Raw genomic sequence first — 16936 nt, forward strand, 5'->3', positions numbered from 1 at the left:
ACCACTTGATCCAACGCAAAAACGTTTTTATCAAAAACTGAGAATTTTTTTGTGTTTTCATTAAGCAAGTTTGTTTTTCTGATTTCAAATTGGACAATTTTGTAGTTAGTGGAAATACAGCTGTTACCAATTTTGCGCACTCTTCATATATTTTTTAGTATAGAAAGTTCTATTGGCTCCGTGTTGCTGTGTTTAGCTGGATGCAGCCAATGATTATAATTGTGTGTTCTTCATTTTCCAAAGAAGCAGTTAAATACTAAACTTCCTTCCAAGGCGAAGGCGCTGAAGATGCTACTGCTCCAGATTTCTTCCCCATAGAAAATACAAATTGATGGAAATATAAATTTCTTTAACTTCCCATCCTCTGGTTTTCTTTCCAACTAAAAGTACAGCTGGTCTGATGCATCTCTGTTTAGCCGTGTCTCTTTTCTTGTGAAAAAATAAAGACAGGAAATGTGTATTGAAATGCGTTTTCTTTGTGTGTTTTTGACTGTAAAGTAAATCCTGGTTCTGGACTGTGGTGTTTAGCTGTCTCCTTTCTAGACAAAATTATTAACAAAGCTATTGCTACCATTAAAACTTTGTTAGCTGTTTCTTTGTGTTCCTATGGAAAGTAAACTTGGCCGAGTCATAAAACGTTTAACAGTGTCTTCTTCTTAGAGAAAGTGACTGGTCCATTTAACGTTGTGTACTCCTCGTTTTACTTTTTATAAAATGTATTCCTGGCTCATGTGTCTGAGTTTAGCTGCATCTTGCCCTTGTTAGAGAAAAACTTTATTAACACAGTGTGTTTTTATTTTTCTCCACAGAAAAGATTCTGTTTGGTTCTCCTGGAGGTTTCTTTTTGTTAAAATAAAGTTGTTCCCTTCCTGTTTTGGCTCAAAATGACAAAATTAGTGGATAGATTTTTGCCAACTGCATCTTAAAATTGCATAGAACAGTACGTAACTGGATCTGCATCTGACTGTATGATTGTATTTGAATGAATTGGACTGGTTTTAATTGAAACAGGACAAAACTGGATTCCATATATTTTCATTTGAGCCAGACTTGTTTGTCTTACAAAGCGTTGAGTTGTTAATTATCAGTACAGACGTAAACGCTGCTCCAAGAGGGTGCAACCTGCAGATTTGGGAATACGTTTATCCATCTTGACGCTGGATTCCAGCGGTTTGAGCGTAATCCCTCTTGAAAGAAGAAGTACATCTTAATTTGAAATGGGTGCAAGCATCCACATTTGGATTTAGATGGCTTACCAAGCTGTCAGGAAGGAACATCAATCGTACGCTCTAATGTTACTGGAAGACTAATTATGGAAAAGCGAAGTTGAAAGCTGTCTATGGATACTTTTTAAATTTTTTTCCTCCAGGCCTGTTTGGATAAAACTCACATGTTGCACACTCACAGTGACGGGAAAAGGTCTTAGGGTTTCATTCAGAGTGTTATTACCTAATGCAGATGGAAAAGCATCATGGGGTAATTGATTCTGGATGCCTATTATATGTTAAATGTGGAAACTAATGGCATCTTTAATCCAGGACATGGCTGGCACTGCTTTAATCTCTGAGTCTTATTTGCTTTTAGAATAGTTGCAAAAATTTAGCACAAACAGAAGAGTCTACAATGAAGCAGTTTTCATTTATTGACCCGGTTTTGGAATGATAAATTTCAGCCAACTTGCTCGAGTTTTTATATGCTTTTTTGTTTTTTTTCTTGCCCCAATTCCTCCTCTCTTTTCAACTCAAAGCAAACTTTTCAGCTTATTTTACTGGTGTGTCTGGAAAGCAAAGAAAGGATAGATTGGCAGAGGTAGAGATGAAGCAATAGACGGCAGGGGAGTTTTATTTTATTTTTTTAAATGAGTCTGCATGGATCAAAGAGCAGCGCACAGAGACCTGTGTTCAGACTCCAGAAGAACTGGCTGTTAAATGCAAAGTTCCTACTTTAACACAAAGAGCCAGTTAGAGGGGGAATAAAAAGAAGTCATATTGAAAAAGAGGATTGTTCACCTCTCCGACCTCAGTGCCAGGCAGTCCGAAGATCCTGCTGCTTTTATATGAACTTCCCCAGCTGCTCCCAGTCTCTGGAACAATCTGTCTTTTACATATTAAATCCCACTCCGCTGCTGGTAATTTAGATTTAAGGACTCGCTTCTGTCAAGTTCACCTTCATCTCTTTAAACCGGCTGTTCTTACAGATTGATGGAATTTATCTACATTTTTAATATTTTATAATTAGTTCCAGATTGTTTTTTAAACTAAAATACAGTTAATTCAACATCTCTATTGCATTTACTGGAGTACTTGGGTTGTTATGCCTGATATTGTGAAAACAGTGCAATAAAAAGAAAAGAAAACTACAAGTATCTGCACAAAACACATATTTAGTTGTTTTCAACCAAATCTTCATTTTAGGTTTTAAGAAGCAATGTAGCAATCAGTCTCTAAATATATTACCAAACAATTTTAACTCCATTAATCTAGAGAGCTAGATTACTTACAAATGCAAAATATTGGAAAGACAGTTTCCAATCTTTCCAGAAGTAGATGTTCCAGCAAATTCACCCCAGGGTCAAAAGTACAATGCTCAGAGAAATTCAACTCTGACTCTGCAGGCCTCAGTTAGCAAAAAGGGAAATTAAATAGTGTTGAAACTCATATTGTTCAAGATTTTTCAAAAAGTTGATGCAGATAATGATGGCTGTCAGAAGGAAGGATCTCCTGTAGCAGCATGTATTACAGAGGAATTGAAGAAGCCTCTGACTGAAGAATTTTGTATGACAGACTCATGAAGAAGACGTGGAACATTGTCCGTAATTTTGTTTGCTTTTTTATTTTGCAATGAAATGTTCTTTGAACAATAATTTCCAAAAGTTTCAGAGCTGAACCTTTAAGGATGTTGTCACACTTGTTTGACTGGGAACCAAAATTGCCACATTTGATACATTTTCAGTGTTTTGGTTTTTTTCCACAACGCACTGGGTCAAATGAACCAAACTGTTGGAAAAACCTGTTCCCTCCTCGCCTATGGGGGCGCTGCACCAAGAACTACAGGAGGAAACAACATGAAAACCTCTGAAGAAATCAGTACAACTTCTTTCTTCGCATAATGTAAAGAAAAAAGAGTGGCGTCAGATTTTAGTGGTTGGAGCATTTCTCTTTTGTCTTTGGTTGACAGACCATGAGTCATTTCTCCTGCTAGCGCTGGACTCGCGCATTTGTTTTGGTTGTACTACCCAGAATGCCCTGCACTTTAGTCCACTTTCTCTGGTCCACTTTGCATTCACATATGCATTCGAACAGCACCAGTTTACGTCAACCAAACCGAGAAAGAGGTTTGTAGGCAGACCAGAGTTCACATTTTTGGACCACATCCGAGTTAGATTACATATTCACATCCAAATAAACCAGACTTTCTAGACAAACAAACAAGTTTGACTAAATCTACTGAACATGGCCAGTGGGAATGAACATTCGATTTCCCTTCTTTAGATGTTAAAACTACCAGTAGATTAATAAGAAAAACACTGAAATATGACTTGTTTTAGATAAAAACCAGAGTGCTAGCTAATGCTAGCAGAGTAAATGCTAATGTTTACGGAAAAGCCATATAAATGCTAATGGCTAACATTTTCAAAAAGACAAAAGATATTAAACTTATTTTCATTCATACACACCAGAAGATAAACTCACCAAGTTATAAAACAAACACAAACATACCATATAATGCAGAGTAAGAAAACTGTTTCTAGAGTCAAATATCTGTCCAAAGTTCAGAAAATTTAAGTTCGACTTTTGTCAAGGTAATTGGCAGGGGAAATTATCCTAAACAAAGCAGCAAATCCATAAAGAAAATAAATTTAGTTTTATGTGCATAAAAAGGAAAAGAACAACAGATGAAACCTCTGAAAACTGCTTTGGGATATTTAACAGGATGGAGACATCAGAGGAACCCCGGTCCTATTGGGTCTCTCTTATGTAAGGAGCAGGACCAAACGAGCCAGGAAGAGTTTTCATCCTCATTTCCAGAATTCCTCTCTGCTTCGACTGTCAAGACAGAACATGTGCTCGGCACATGGCCGACTAAAAAACATGAGCCTCCCTCCCCTCCGCCGTACACCAGTCCTCCATAAACTGGGTCATAAGCCCAAACCCGCCATCTGTCAGACGATACGCCCACCTTTGGTTTCACATTCCTTCGCAGCAGGGACCCCCAGAGTTTGGCGAGTGCACACAGCCGGACACACAGGCGCAGACGTGGGGCTTCTCTGGATTACCAAACCCATTGGGAAGGTTTTGGCTCTCAACAAGGAGGAAGCAGCAAATTTAGAGTGAAATTCAGGGCGAATGGAGAGATCACAGAGCGTAAATGATCAGGTAAAGTAGCACTCAGTAACAGAAATGACACTCAGTCAATTCTAAAAGAGTGGAAACTACCTTAAATCCAACTCTTATGCTTCCTTGAACAGGTGAGGATTGGTCTATGGGCTATACAAAACATGTTCATTTTGCACAAAATCATTCTTAGATAATGAGATTTTAGTCTTTATTTTGACCTCTTTTCAGAACGAGCTGTTTTAAATCTTTAAATCCAAATAACCTGCTGCTGGGCCACGCAACCCAACTCAAAGTTTACACTGACACGTTACAATGGCTGCAAACAGATACGCAATTATATAACCTTCTTTGAACATTATTCAAACATCTCTTCTGAAAGGTAAGTCAATCACTAAACCCTTGTCTTTTCCAGCATTCCTTACACAGGCATTCAGCTGTAAAACCAGCTGCCCAAATGTTCTGGAACTCAACTTGGGTTGCTAGGTAACAGGGCTGGGCTCGACTAGGGTTGCTAGGTAACGGTGCAGCGCCTGCTGATTTGTTACATTCTGTTTGATTTTGGGAATCGTTTTCATTATTTCCCCCCCAAAAATAACAAAACGTTGTGGGCTGTTTCTAGACATGGAAGTACAAAAACGTGTAAAATGTAAATTTTTGCATAATAGATCCTTTTGAAATATTCTGTTTTGAGGTGCTGAATAGTATTTCTTTTCTTTCTTTGACTCTACAGTCTTTGCAAAATACTTTAATAAATACACAGCTACAGCAAATTTCAATTGCGAGGATAAAAAAAAAAAAAGAAAATCAGACACGTAAAGGAAATGGTGAATCAGCCGATCACACTGAAGGATCTCAATGTATTTACGCATCGGTAGACATGGTGAGACATGGTTGTTGGAGTCTAACAGACAAGTATGATGATTTCAGAAACTAGTAAAGCCTAATTCACACGGCAAGATTTTTATGACGATTTTTGTCCTGATTTTTTTCCCTTCTGACAAACTTAAGGACGGTGCGATTATCGAAACGGCTCGTAAGATGATCTTAGGAGAAATTCCTGCCATGCGTTAAGAATGATCTGGTTTTCTCGGATGGACATTGGGGCAGCTCCAATCTAATATCTGGGATATTGTAATGTGTGCAGCCTGTTGCATGTGGCGTGTAGCCAATCAGAAAGCTAAGTGACGTAAACACTGAGGAGAATTGAGAATAAACGCTATCAAAACACCTGAAAGTCCAGCGGACATTGTAGACGTCTTTGTTTACATTTTAAAATTTAGTGGACTATATTTTACAATGAAAAATGTAAACAAATACCACCATGCATTCTTAGCCCAATGCAGAATGTAATGCATTTCCTCCATTCAAATCTGTTCATGTCTTTGCTTCTTTGACAAAATATTGCCATTGTTTCTTCCTCGTCTGCCATGTTTGTTTACTCTGAAATCACGTTTAGTCTCAAGAGGCTTTGCGAGATTTCCCATCTGAAATCTGAGGGTTGGTGAGTGAAATCATTCCGTGTGTGGTCTGTTGTCTTTGCCGCGTGGCTCGACAACACACTCTGCACGACCAAACCTGTTACACCCAAGATGTTTTATTGTCTCTCACACTTTGAAAATCGGCCAACAATTTTGTGAATCAGGCTTTATACACAATCTTAATTCCTTGAGTCATTGCAACAGATTCTGACAGAGCAAAACCAAGATGAGTTCCATGTGGATAATGTGTGTGTTTTTACTAAAACACAACTTACCTTCCAGAAGGCTGGCCTTTGTCCCACAAAGACACATCAGCACGTCCAAAAAGGCTCCTCTGGTCACCAAACAGGAATTCAGCCTGAAAATGAGACAAACACACAGCTCTGCATTTGACCTGCCAATAAAAAGTTGATGAAAATCAGCTTTCAGAGACTGAATGCACTTTTGAATGTGTTGGGAGGAAAAACACAAACTGTTTTGGATGAAGGATCTCTTTTATCACGGAGAAGACTGCCTGAGTGTTCCAGACCCAACTATTGATTCAGACAGATAATAATGCAGCCTCCAGCCTCAATCATCTGGTTTCCATTAAGATCACAGATGAAGATTTTCTTCTGAAAAAGGCTCGCATCTCATGGCCAACTACTGAACTGGGTCACTGTGCATTTGCTACTCTATAAATCTTTTAAATGTTGAGACGCTTCGTCTCCCAGTGTTTTTGGTGCCTGTGTTGGATAACATAATTTATAAGTGATGTATCATTACTTTTTCTCTTTTTAAAATGAAAAGAATGTCTTCAATGGGTGCTCGAATGAGGTGGCGTATATGTTTAGATTGTATGTAGGTCTGCATAAAGTTAGTTGATCGTATTGAACAACTGCACAATCTCCAACAATCATGGCCTATTTTTGTGCGCACAGCTTGCAAAACTGTGATTTAACATGACTCTATGGGCTGCTGCAGCTTTCTGACTGTGTGTGTTGTGTATTTTGTTTTCTGCTGGCTTCAGATATAAAATAAAATAATTCTCAGTCTGAGATATTCCCAAACAGCTTTAGGTGCAACTAAAAGAGCTCACAGAGAGCAGCTGAAACATCAGTAGATAAATGTTACAACAAGAATAAAGTTTAGAAAGCAGGACAACAAATCCTGTAATTGTTTTATCTGTCAGGAAATCTTATTAACAAGGAGTCCTATTAGCAAAAGAGTGAAGACATGCTAACATTAGCATTTCAGCTAGCTATTCCTATTTTTTTAACGTGCCCTATCCAGCAGTTTGGTACTCATAAATGTTCTCTGAATGCCACAATGAGGCTCAAAAGATTTACTTCACAAGTGGAGAATTACAGCGTTTGTTATAATGCTTTATATATACTGTATATACAGTATGTAATTATATCAAATTTTATTAGAAATTGTTATAGGTAGTGGACACAGGGACAGAAAATAAAGAGAGAAAGGTAGGGGAAACGAGAGAAGAGTCAAGCTGAGAAAGAAAGACAAAAACAAAACAAAAACACCCTAAAGTCTGCTTCCACACCAGCAGAAAGAGAGAAAAATAGAACAGAGAAATCATACTGGCAAATAACATGTATAATTATTACTACAACATAAATGAAGAGTACAGCAGCCCAACATGGATTGGATCTGAATCTAAACACCGAGTTTAAAACTCCTAATGAAAACATTAGAAGCAAAGGCAAAACAAGAGCTGAGAGAGGCTGTGTTGGGTAAGATATACGCTTAGAAACACTTAATTTCTAAGTCGGTGTAGAGGTTACAGGTGTTGCAGAGAGAGGATAAAATGGTATCTTTTTAACCATTTCCATCAGCACAGTGAGACTGATCTGAAAAACCTCTGACAGTAATCTGACCGTGTTTCTGGTGAAATTTAACATCTTCGCAGTAAATGTGATTCATTCCAAATTTAAGAGACCACGGAGAGTCAGTTTGGTTTGGAGAGCAATTTGGCAACGATAAACGTAATTTATTCTCCTTTTCCACTGCTTAAAAAAAGGCGAACTCTAGAATTTTATGATATTTCACAGAAAAGCAGCATCTGTTTCTACACTTCGAATGAAAAGTTAGATCAGGCCAGTATGTTGCTGTGAACCAACAGGAAGTGGAAATTACTGACAAAATGAACTAATTAGAACATTATCTTTATGTCATGGTTATTTAAGTGCAGTGACCCAGACAAAAAAGTTACTGTTGTCACTGGGTCCAAAGATTTCAGGATAAGAGATGGAAAGAGATGAAGATGGACTTTTATTTCAGTTTAAACCTTAAGGGCAAAAGATTAGTGTCTCATGAGCTGCCCCAAGCTGATCCAGGATTAAATCCATCTTTTTTTCCTTTAAGTCACTAAATAACCACTTCACGGCAAAGCTTATCGAGTTCCACTAAAAACTAACCTAAAATCATGACGTATATTTTCATCGTTATTATTTGTGTGTGGAGAGGTCAGAGCGGATCTTCAGGAATGAGACCAGATCGCTCTGCTACAAAGAATACAGTGTGTCAGCTTGACGTCATGATGTCATCACCCGGACATTAACACCGCACCGCCGTCTGCAGGCTTCACACACACAACACGAGACAAAACAGTCAGCATGAGTTGGAGGAGAAAGTTCATACTGAAGGTCAGATTAATTTTGAGTTATTTTAAAGTACCAGCAATCAGCAACGACGATAAAGCTTTTAAAAATGTTTGTGTGAAGCATGATCTGTGTTTTATACCATCTGTGAGCAAACTTTCAAAATACTGTAAAAAAAAAAAGAAAAAAGAAGTGAATTAGGCATTTTCATCCACTGGTTTGAAGTGAATCCAGCTTGTTCGCTATGTCAGAGTTTACATTGAAAATGTGTTTCCATCTCTTCTTCAGCACATTGACACTTTTTCAGAAAAGCCAAAACTAACCCGAGGCAAGAGCTAAAACTTTTTTGAAAAATTGAGGAACTTTTTCCGAATTTTTAGACCTTTTCTGATGAAATCAAATCAAATGTTATTTGTATAGCACATTTCAGCAGCAAGGCATTTCAAAGTGCTTTACATCATTACAAACACAGAAACACAAAGCAACATAGAATCAACAATCAAAACACAACATTAAGTCAGGTTCCATCAATAAATTTGCAATTGATTACGTTTCAAATACAATCCTAAACAGGTGGGTTTTTAGTCGAGTTTGCATCCATAGAAGGTTGACCTGTTACACTCCTACTGTGTTATATGGAACAAAATACCTGTTGCTATTTTTATTCCCTCTCACGCTCACAATCACACAGTTTAAAATGATGTAGACGCATTTTAATGGGCCTCTGGCACAAAGCTCCAAAGACCTCTTTCATGGGATTTCGCTCTGGGACTCCGCCGTCCCTCACGGATTTTTGTGCAATTCTATGGTGCCTGTTAGTGTCTAGAATTTCTGATGTGATTCTTCTAAATGCTAATTAAAATATGTTGGTTGAAACCTGGTCAGTATGTTTTAAATATGGGAGATCTGCAGCTCCTATTTTAATGAATGAAGCAAGTTTATGTGTAAAGCACATTTCAGCAACAAGGCAGTTCAGAGTACTTTACACCATAAAAACATTAAAATATAATAAAACACCAATTGAGAAAGAAAGTGGCATCTTCAAAATCAATAAACATCAAATATGTTGGTCATTGTTCCAGTTATTATGAGTCGAACGGTAAGCAGTTGGTTTTAGTCTTGAATTAAAGCACATGTGTCAAAGTTAAGGCTCAGGGGCCAAATCTGGCCCACCTTAGCTTTTTATGTGGCCCTTTAGACTCCAAACTCCGACTTACAACAGGGACTAAATGTCTTATTTTGAGTTAAATATTCTGCGAATGGGACAAGAACTTTTTCACCAATATAAAGAAATGAGATTAGCCTGTAGATTACATGTGTTAAACTCGAGGCTCGGGGACCAAATTTGGCCCGTCACAGCTTTTTATGTGGCCCTCTAGACTCAATACTCAAAACTGGAGGAATAAGTTCCTCCAGTTTTTCATAAAGCCACAAAATTTACACAAAATCAACAAATCCCCACATTTCTTTCTGATTTAGTGGAAATCTTTCTCAAAATTGGTCAAAAATATTGGGATTAAGTGACTGCTGCTTCAGGTTTATTTATGTGAAGTTACATTAATAAAATTAATAAAATTAATAAAAAGTCACATTAGACCTACTGCATTACTGCAAAATTCCTTACAATTCCTTTTTAAAAAACTAATCAACAATTATTGATATCAACTGATCTGAAATGTTTATAAAAAGTCACATTAGACCTACTGCATTACCGCATTACACAAAAACAATCAGGGGACTGATCAGTAATTATTTAATTTTAAGGAACACATTGAGTGCTGAAACAAACATCTATTCATTAATATTTTAACAGTTTAATGGGTTTCATCAATTCATTCTGGCACAACCGGCCCTTTAAGAACATTCAGACTTTTGCTAAAAAAATTTAAATGAGTTTGAGACCCCTGATTTAAAGAAACTCAGTGTTTCAGCTCTTTTGCAGTTTTCTAGAAGTTTGTTTCAGATTAGTGGTGCATAGAAGCTGAATTCTGCTTCTACATGTTTGGTTCTGGTTTTAACCCCGGTTCTGGTTAAAACCATGGCAGTATCAGTATTAATTTTGGCAGTTGAAAAGCCTTCATCCGTTAGGCTCCAGTTACTGTTTCACAATGATGCACAAAGTAAACGCTGAGTCATCAGACAGAAATCCAAACGACTCAGATGTTTAAATATGATAGTCACCACAGGATGACAGTATCCTGGAGACAGAAAAACCTCCAACCTGACACGAGCCTGAGACGGTGTGAGTCCAGAGCCCAGCACTGACTCAGACCAGACAAACAATGCATTCCATCCTTTCTGGAAGGCGGCCTTCCTCAAATTAGTGGTGTTCTGGACGAGCTGGGAGGTTTTCCTTTTTCCAAAAACAGAGACCCTTTGACCTGCAATGTCCTGATCAAACGGGCGCGCTCTAGGCAGCAGGAATTCACCTCGTCATCTTAATAAAGCCTCATCAGAGTAATCAAGTGAAGCTAGCAGCGTGTTATCTACCGGAGACCTGGGCCTGACCTCAGCCGGACCGGCCGTGCCCCACAGTGAGAGGCTCTTTGGTGGAGGGGCGGCCGGGTGGAAAGGTCTGCAGTCGGGTCAGCGGGCGGCCTCTTTGAAATAGAAACCTCAGCAGGACATGAAGCAGACACAGCCGGCCAGGGGATGTACGACAAACAAGGAGCTTTTTCTTCTGGAGGAGGGGAGTGGATGCTTATCGCTGCGTCGTTTCCAACACGTGTGCATGCGTGTGTCTAGGATTACCTAGAAGCCAGCCACATGCGCTGACGGAGGGCCTCTCCGATGCCACTTCCTGCTGGCAGGGGTCTGTGTGAGTCGGCCTGGAAGGAGCGCAGCAGAAACAGCACCTGCACACACAGACAAACACACATTCACTCTCACAACACAAGGATGGGTCAGCAGAAAGGAGATCTGGGTTCAGAACAGAAACCGCCTGGTGGGTCGTAACCCGCCAAGCTCTGCAGCCACAGACCAAACTAGAGCTGAGCGATAAATTTGTTTTATCAATTAATTGCTATGCTGACAGGAGTACAACAAGAACTGAGCAACTGTAGGATTGGGGTGTTAATATCTGTTTCATTTAATGTGTAAAGGGTTTGATGTTTATGTAAAAGTGCTGTGAAGAAGACAGGAACGACAAGATCCCTGAGGGAAAATCCAAAAAGGATTAATAAAGTTACTTTGCTTGTTTCTGTCTGTCTATATATCTAGCTAACTTTATTATCTATCATTATCCATCAATCTTTATATATCTTTATCTATATCTATTTATCTATCTCTGGATGATTCGGCTGACAAACAAATCAGAATATAAACGTCAGTTGATATCAATAATTGTTGATTAGTTTTTTATTTTAAATATCTGAAATACCACAAGGCGGTTGGCCTTTCCTCCTATCTACAATTTTCACTTCACACCGTTGTTTATTTTTTACCAGTTATAAGCCACAGTGGCAAAATCTTAAACTGCTGCTATAGTAAGTCGTTGCTAGGTAACCAAAGAGTGAGTGGAGTGAGTTGCTAGGTAACCAAAGAGTGAGTGAGTTGCTAGGTAACCAAAGAGTGAGTGAGTTAGTTAATGCTACCCAGCTAGCCTAGCTGGCTGTGAGGTTGAGCAGCTAAAGTTTGTCCTCTGCCTACATCTCCCAGAATACCTTGCGGTTCTGGATCAGAGTTTGAGCACTTTGTATTGCCTTGTTGCTGAAAATATGCTATATAAATAAAATTACGTCTGCCTTTGAAGTAACTAGTTGAATTTTGACATTTATTGAACTTTCAGAAATGACAATGCGCCACACCAAAGATAAAATAACGCCGTACAGGTGAACAACTCAAAACGAATTGTATATTTTTACTATATGTCTCTCTTTCTGTCGGCTTTATACGCTACAGCACACCCGTTGCCGTGGTAACCGCCAGCCGACAGAACAGAGATTACGTCTAAAACATAACATTCGGTCCGTTATGATATGTTTTCAGGCTTGATATTTATTTTGTGATTATTAACAAGCAGTCACCTGAACACAGCCGTGGATAATTAAACACCTGCTCAGCGTACACCATGCATTAGCTTCGCAGCCTGAAATCCATGGACGCATACAGTCAGTGATTAGTAAAGGAAGTACAAACTCTTCGTGTGAATAACGAGGTTCTGGTGACCGGCAGAGTAAGCACATGTAGTAACAAACATGTAGCCTTCATGTTCATCTTAGCCTGCAGATAAAAGCTACGTCAGCTAAGCTAATTTTGCCAGTTTGTCAATATAATATCTGATATTTATCTTAGTATTACACAGCGGTGGACAGAGTCATAAATTGTTATCAAGTAATAATTATAATGCACTTATATTGTTTATAAGTTTGATAGGAATGAGGTGTGAGCTACTGTAGTTCTAAGCTTGTGACTTGTTTATTGTTGTCATAGCAACTTCCTAGCAACTGTAATGACAGTTGGTCACAGTACCTACCAAGATGGCTGTCAGCTACAAAATTCTGGGAATTTTGGCACATAATATTTTGGATTTTTTATCACTGAATATTTTTGATAAGTGCATCAGAAGATGCACTTATCTTCTGTGCACGCTGAGACGTGCTCGTCTCAGCGTCCTGCGGCGTTCAGTTTGTCTCCTGAACTCTAAACTTTCCTGATTGGACACCCCTGACCTACTGCGGTTCTCTCTCTCAACAAATGTGTTTTTGCAGTGAACAAAACACATTTGGAGAATAGAAAACAGTTTGTACAAGTACATGATACTAGATCCGAATTTTGTGAAATTACATGTGGAGTTCCACAGGGCTCAGTACTTGGACCAAAGTTGTTCATCTTATATGTAAATGATTTGGTAAATGTATCAGGGTTTTTCAAATGTATTCTATTTGCGGATGATACCACTTTTTTTTGTCAGGGCAATGATATAAAAGGGATGTTAAAAGAAATGAAAATAGAATTTATGCAAATACATAAATGGTTCAAACTTAATAAATTATCTTTAAATTTGGACAAAACAAATTATATGTTATTTACAAGGAGACAAAGAACTGTAAACACTCCATTTAAAGTTGATGGTGTAGAGATTTGTAGAGTTAGTGAGGTGAAATTTTTGGGTGTGATAATTGACGAGAAATTATCATGGAAATCCCATTTGAATTATTTAAGAACAAAATTAGCAAAATCAATTGCAGTGCTTTATAAAGTACGGGATTTTCTGAATGATCATGCACTATTTATGTTGTATAATGCACTAATTGTTCCACACTTGGTTTGTTGTGTTGAGGTATGGGGAAAGGCATGTTATACTAGTACAAAATCTGTTTTTGTTTTGCAAAAAAGGGCAATAAGAGTTATTGCTTGAAAACATGGTAAATATCCAACAAATACATTATTTTGTAATTTGAGGTTTTTGAAATTCAATGATTTAGTTGATTATAATATTTTGTTGGTTATGTATAAGGCACACCTAAAAACATTACCCTTAAACATCCAAAAAAATTTTGAAAAGAGAGAGAGTGGTTATAACCTTAAGGGGACACAGATTTTTAAGAAACCTAAATTCAGAACTTGTTTGAAAGAACGATGTACTTCGATACAAGGAGTCAAACTGTGGAACGACCTGCAAAACGATGTTAAAAATGTTAAATCATTACACATGTTTAAAAGAATGTCAAAGATTGTTTTTTTGAAGAAGTATGAAATAGTATAAAGTCAAAGTATAGTATTGTTCAGTTGAGATTGATGATTGACCTTGTTTCTTTGTTCTTCCTTTGTTTTCTTTTTTTGTCACATAAGACAAATCAAAAAAAATTTTAGTTTTTTTTTTTCTTTTGTTTGTTTGTTTTTTGTTGTTTTGATCCATAGTTGAGAAAAAGGGGCAGATATTATAAGATTATTTTCTTCTTTCTGCTACCTTTCATTTCATTTTTAAATTATTTTATTTTTTTTCTTTGTATTAAATTTTTTTTTTTTTTATTTGTATTGAATGAAATGAATAAAGATTTAATAATAAAAAAAAAAAAAAAAAAAAACAAAGCATTACAGAAGTCCCCTGTAATGCTGTAGATAGAAGAAGAAAACCACTTGTGCTTTAAAGGAAATGTTTCCCACTTCAACCAGCGCTGTGAAACAGAAACTGCGCCAGTCTGCAGCAGGTGGACCGGTGGTTGGGAGTGTTCAGAGGAAAGGACACAGGCTGGCTGGCTGACCGGCCTGCTGGGGTGTGTATTCTGAGCCTTGGTAAGTATACTCTTTAAGCTGGGGCCACGGCCACAGACCAGTAGGAAGCCATTCATTACGCCGTGCAGGGAAGGCAACGTGGGGAAAAACCAGGCCGACCACGTAGCACCAAGCATGGCCACCGAGTCCTGGCCCGTCCCGTCCCCTCTCCACGCCCAGACAACACCCACTGGCTCGCACCAAAAGCTTTCACACCCCCACCAAGAGACGCTCTCTTCCTCTCACTGTCACTCAGCGATGAGGTTTTTCTTTTTTTTTTCTGGACCTGCTTCCAAAAGTGAACACTTCTAAGCCACTCTGCAGTCAGGAAATGTAACTCAAGATGATCTATGTGAAACGAATTCAGGCCAAGAAAAACCAAGAGAAGTAGAAGCAATGTCCAAAAATGATCAGATTGGTGATGTACAAATCCTGTTTAATGCAGAATAGGTCAAGTTTTTTTGGACTTTTTGACACCAAACATCAATCAGGACAGGAAGTTCTGTTTACAGAGGCGCTCCTTCCCATGAAACGGTTTGATTCATCCTCCTGTGTCCACGCTTTCCCTCTCTGCCCTCCACTGCTACACCTCATCCCCAGAGCTGGGAAGTCCCTGCATCCGAGGCTCAACCGGCTCAATCCAGCCCGGCATGGTGAAAAACGAAATATTTATAGAAAGCGATGCCTCCCTGTTCCTCCTCCTCCTCCTCCCAAGGACGGAGAGGAGAACAACACCCCATGTGGGTGGGGATGCTCGGCTGAATCAAGCTGAAATAAATCTGGGACAATGAAACAGCAGCACAGAGAAATGCTGTAGAAGAAAATATCTAATTTTTCAATTATTATTGCCATAAAAATGTTTGTTTAGCCATAAAATCCATACATCTCCAAATAAATCTCAGTTAAATGCTAATTATTCCAAGCAAATCGTGACTTTTTACATTGAAATAATTAGATTAATAAAACGTGTTTTTTCTCCAACGTATGAAATTTATTTAACCTGGTCCACAGGTTTCCATTATCATCTGATGAAAAATGACCCAAAAGTCCAACATATATCAACTTCCTCTTATTATATTCTATATACCCACTTGTGAATTATTTAACGATTTGGACAAGTAGTGATATTCAGTAAAATTTGAAAACGTGTTCAAATGAAGCTTGTTTTTCAGATTAAAAGCACCTTCTTGAAGTGAACCTTTAAGCAACTATTAAACTTACTTTTCATTAAGCCCATATTTATGTGTTAAAAATATTTTTTTTATTGGTTTTATGTGTTATTCTAATCTTAAATGTGTTGTTTTTATTAAAAATCATCATTAACACAAATAACAGCTTTAAAACACCTGTCTATGTGTAAATAAACAATATAACATGTTTACTGAAATAAATTAATTTACCAATTATATTATTATTTGTTAAATATAACTGTAAGTATTGGTACGTATCTCTATAATATTAATATCAATGACTGTCATACAAGAAATAATAACTTGCTGAGTCATGTTAGAACCAAACACTCTTTTTATTAAAGAGACAAACAAGAATTTAGATCTCAAACAAACAACTGCTGTATTATACTGTAAAATATCCACTATGTAAATTTGTTAAAGTTTAACATTCCTTCTTTATATACTCACTTAAACTAGACTACGCACCACAATAGTTCTGACGTTTGTCTTATTTGTGGAGCATTATATATATATATATATATATATATATATATATATATATATATATATATATATATATATATATACAGTACAGACCAAAAGTTTGGACACACCTTCTAATTAAATGGGTTTTCTTTATTTTCATGACTATTTATAAGGCAAGAAATCCCCCTTATTAACCTGACAGGGCAGGTTGACCTATGAAGTGAAAACCATTTCAGGTGACGACCTCTTGAAGCTCATCAAGAAAATGCAGAATGTGTGCAAAGCAGTGATCACAGCAAAAGGTTGCTACTTTGAAGAAACTAGAATATAAGGGGTATTTTCAGTTGTTTTACACTTTTTTGTTTAGTGCATATTTCCACGTGTTATTCATAGTTTTGATGCCTTCAGTGTGAATCTATAATGTCAATAGTCATGAAAATAAAGGAAACTCATTGAATTAAAAGGTGTGTCCAAACTTTTGGTCTGTACTGTATATATATTCACATCAAAAATGAATCTTTCCTCTTCTACCTTTAACTATGTTTACACCAAAATGGAATAATAATAAAAGCACCTCCTTGAATATAACCTAAAATTAGCCTGTTGTTTGAATAATTTTGGTCTTCAAATGTACATATGACAAAAAACCA

At 37.5% G+C, this 16936-nt stretch overlaps 1 protein-coding gene across 2 annotated transcripts in view; it reads right to left on the reverse strand.

The window, feature by feature from the left end:
* thada (THADA armadillo repeat containing) overlaps window positions 1-16936 on the reverse strand; it is a 109755-nt gene that overhangs the window by 24829 nt on the left and 67990 nt on the right. For both annotated transcript variants that reach the window (XM_028007547.1, XM_028007549.1), the window contains exons 30-31: window positions 11164-11267; window positions 6091-6173 (exon numbers count right to left, since the gene is read on the reverse strand). In XM_028007547.1, the coding sequence (XP_027863348.1) occupies window positions 6091-6173; window positions 11164-11267 (187 nt within the window). The remainder of the gene's footprint in view (window positions 1-6090; window positions 6174-11163; window positions 11268-16936) is intronic.

The sequence above is a fragment of the Xiphophorus couchianus genome, chromosome 22 (genome assembly GCF_001444195.1).
Source record: "Xiphophorus couchianus chromosome 22, X_couchianus-1.0, whole genome shotgun sequence".
Classification (NCBI taxonomy): Eukaryota; Metazoa; Chordata; class Actinopteri; order Cyprinodontiformes; family Poeciliidae; genus Xiphophorus; species Xiphophorus couchianus.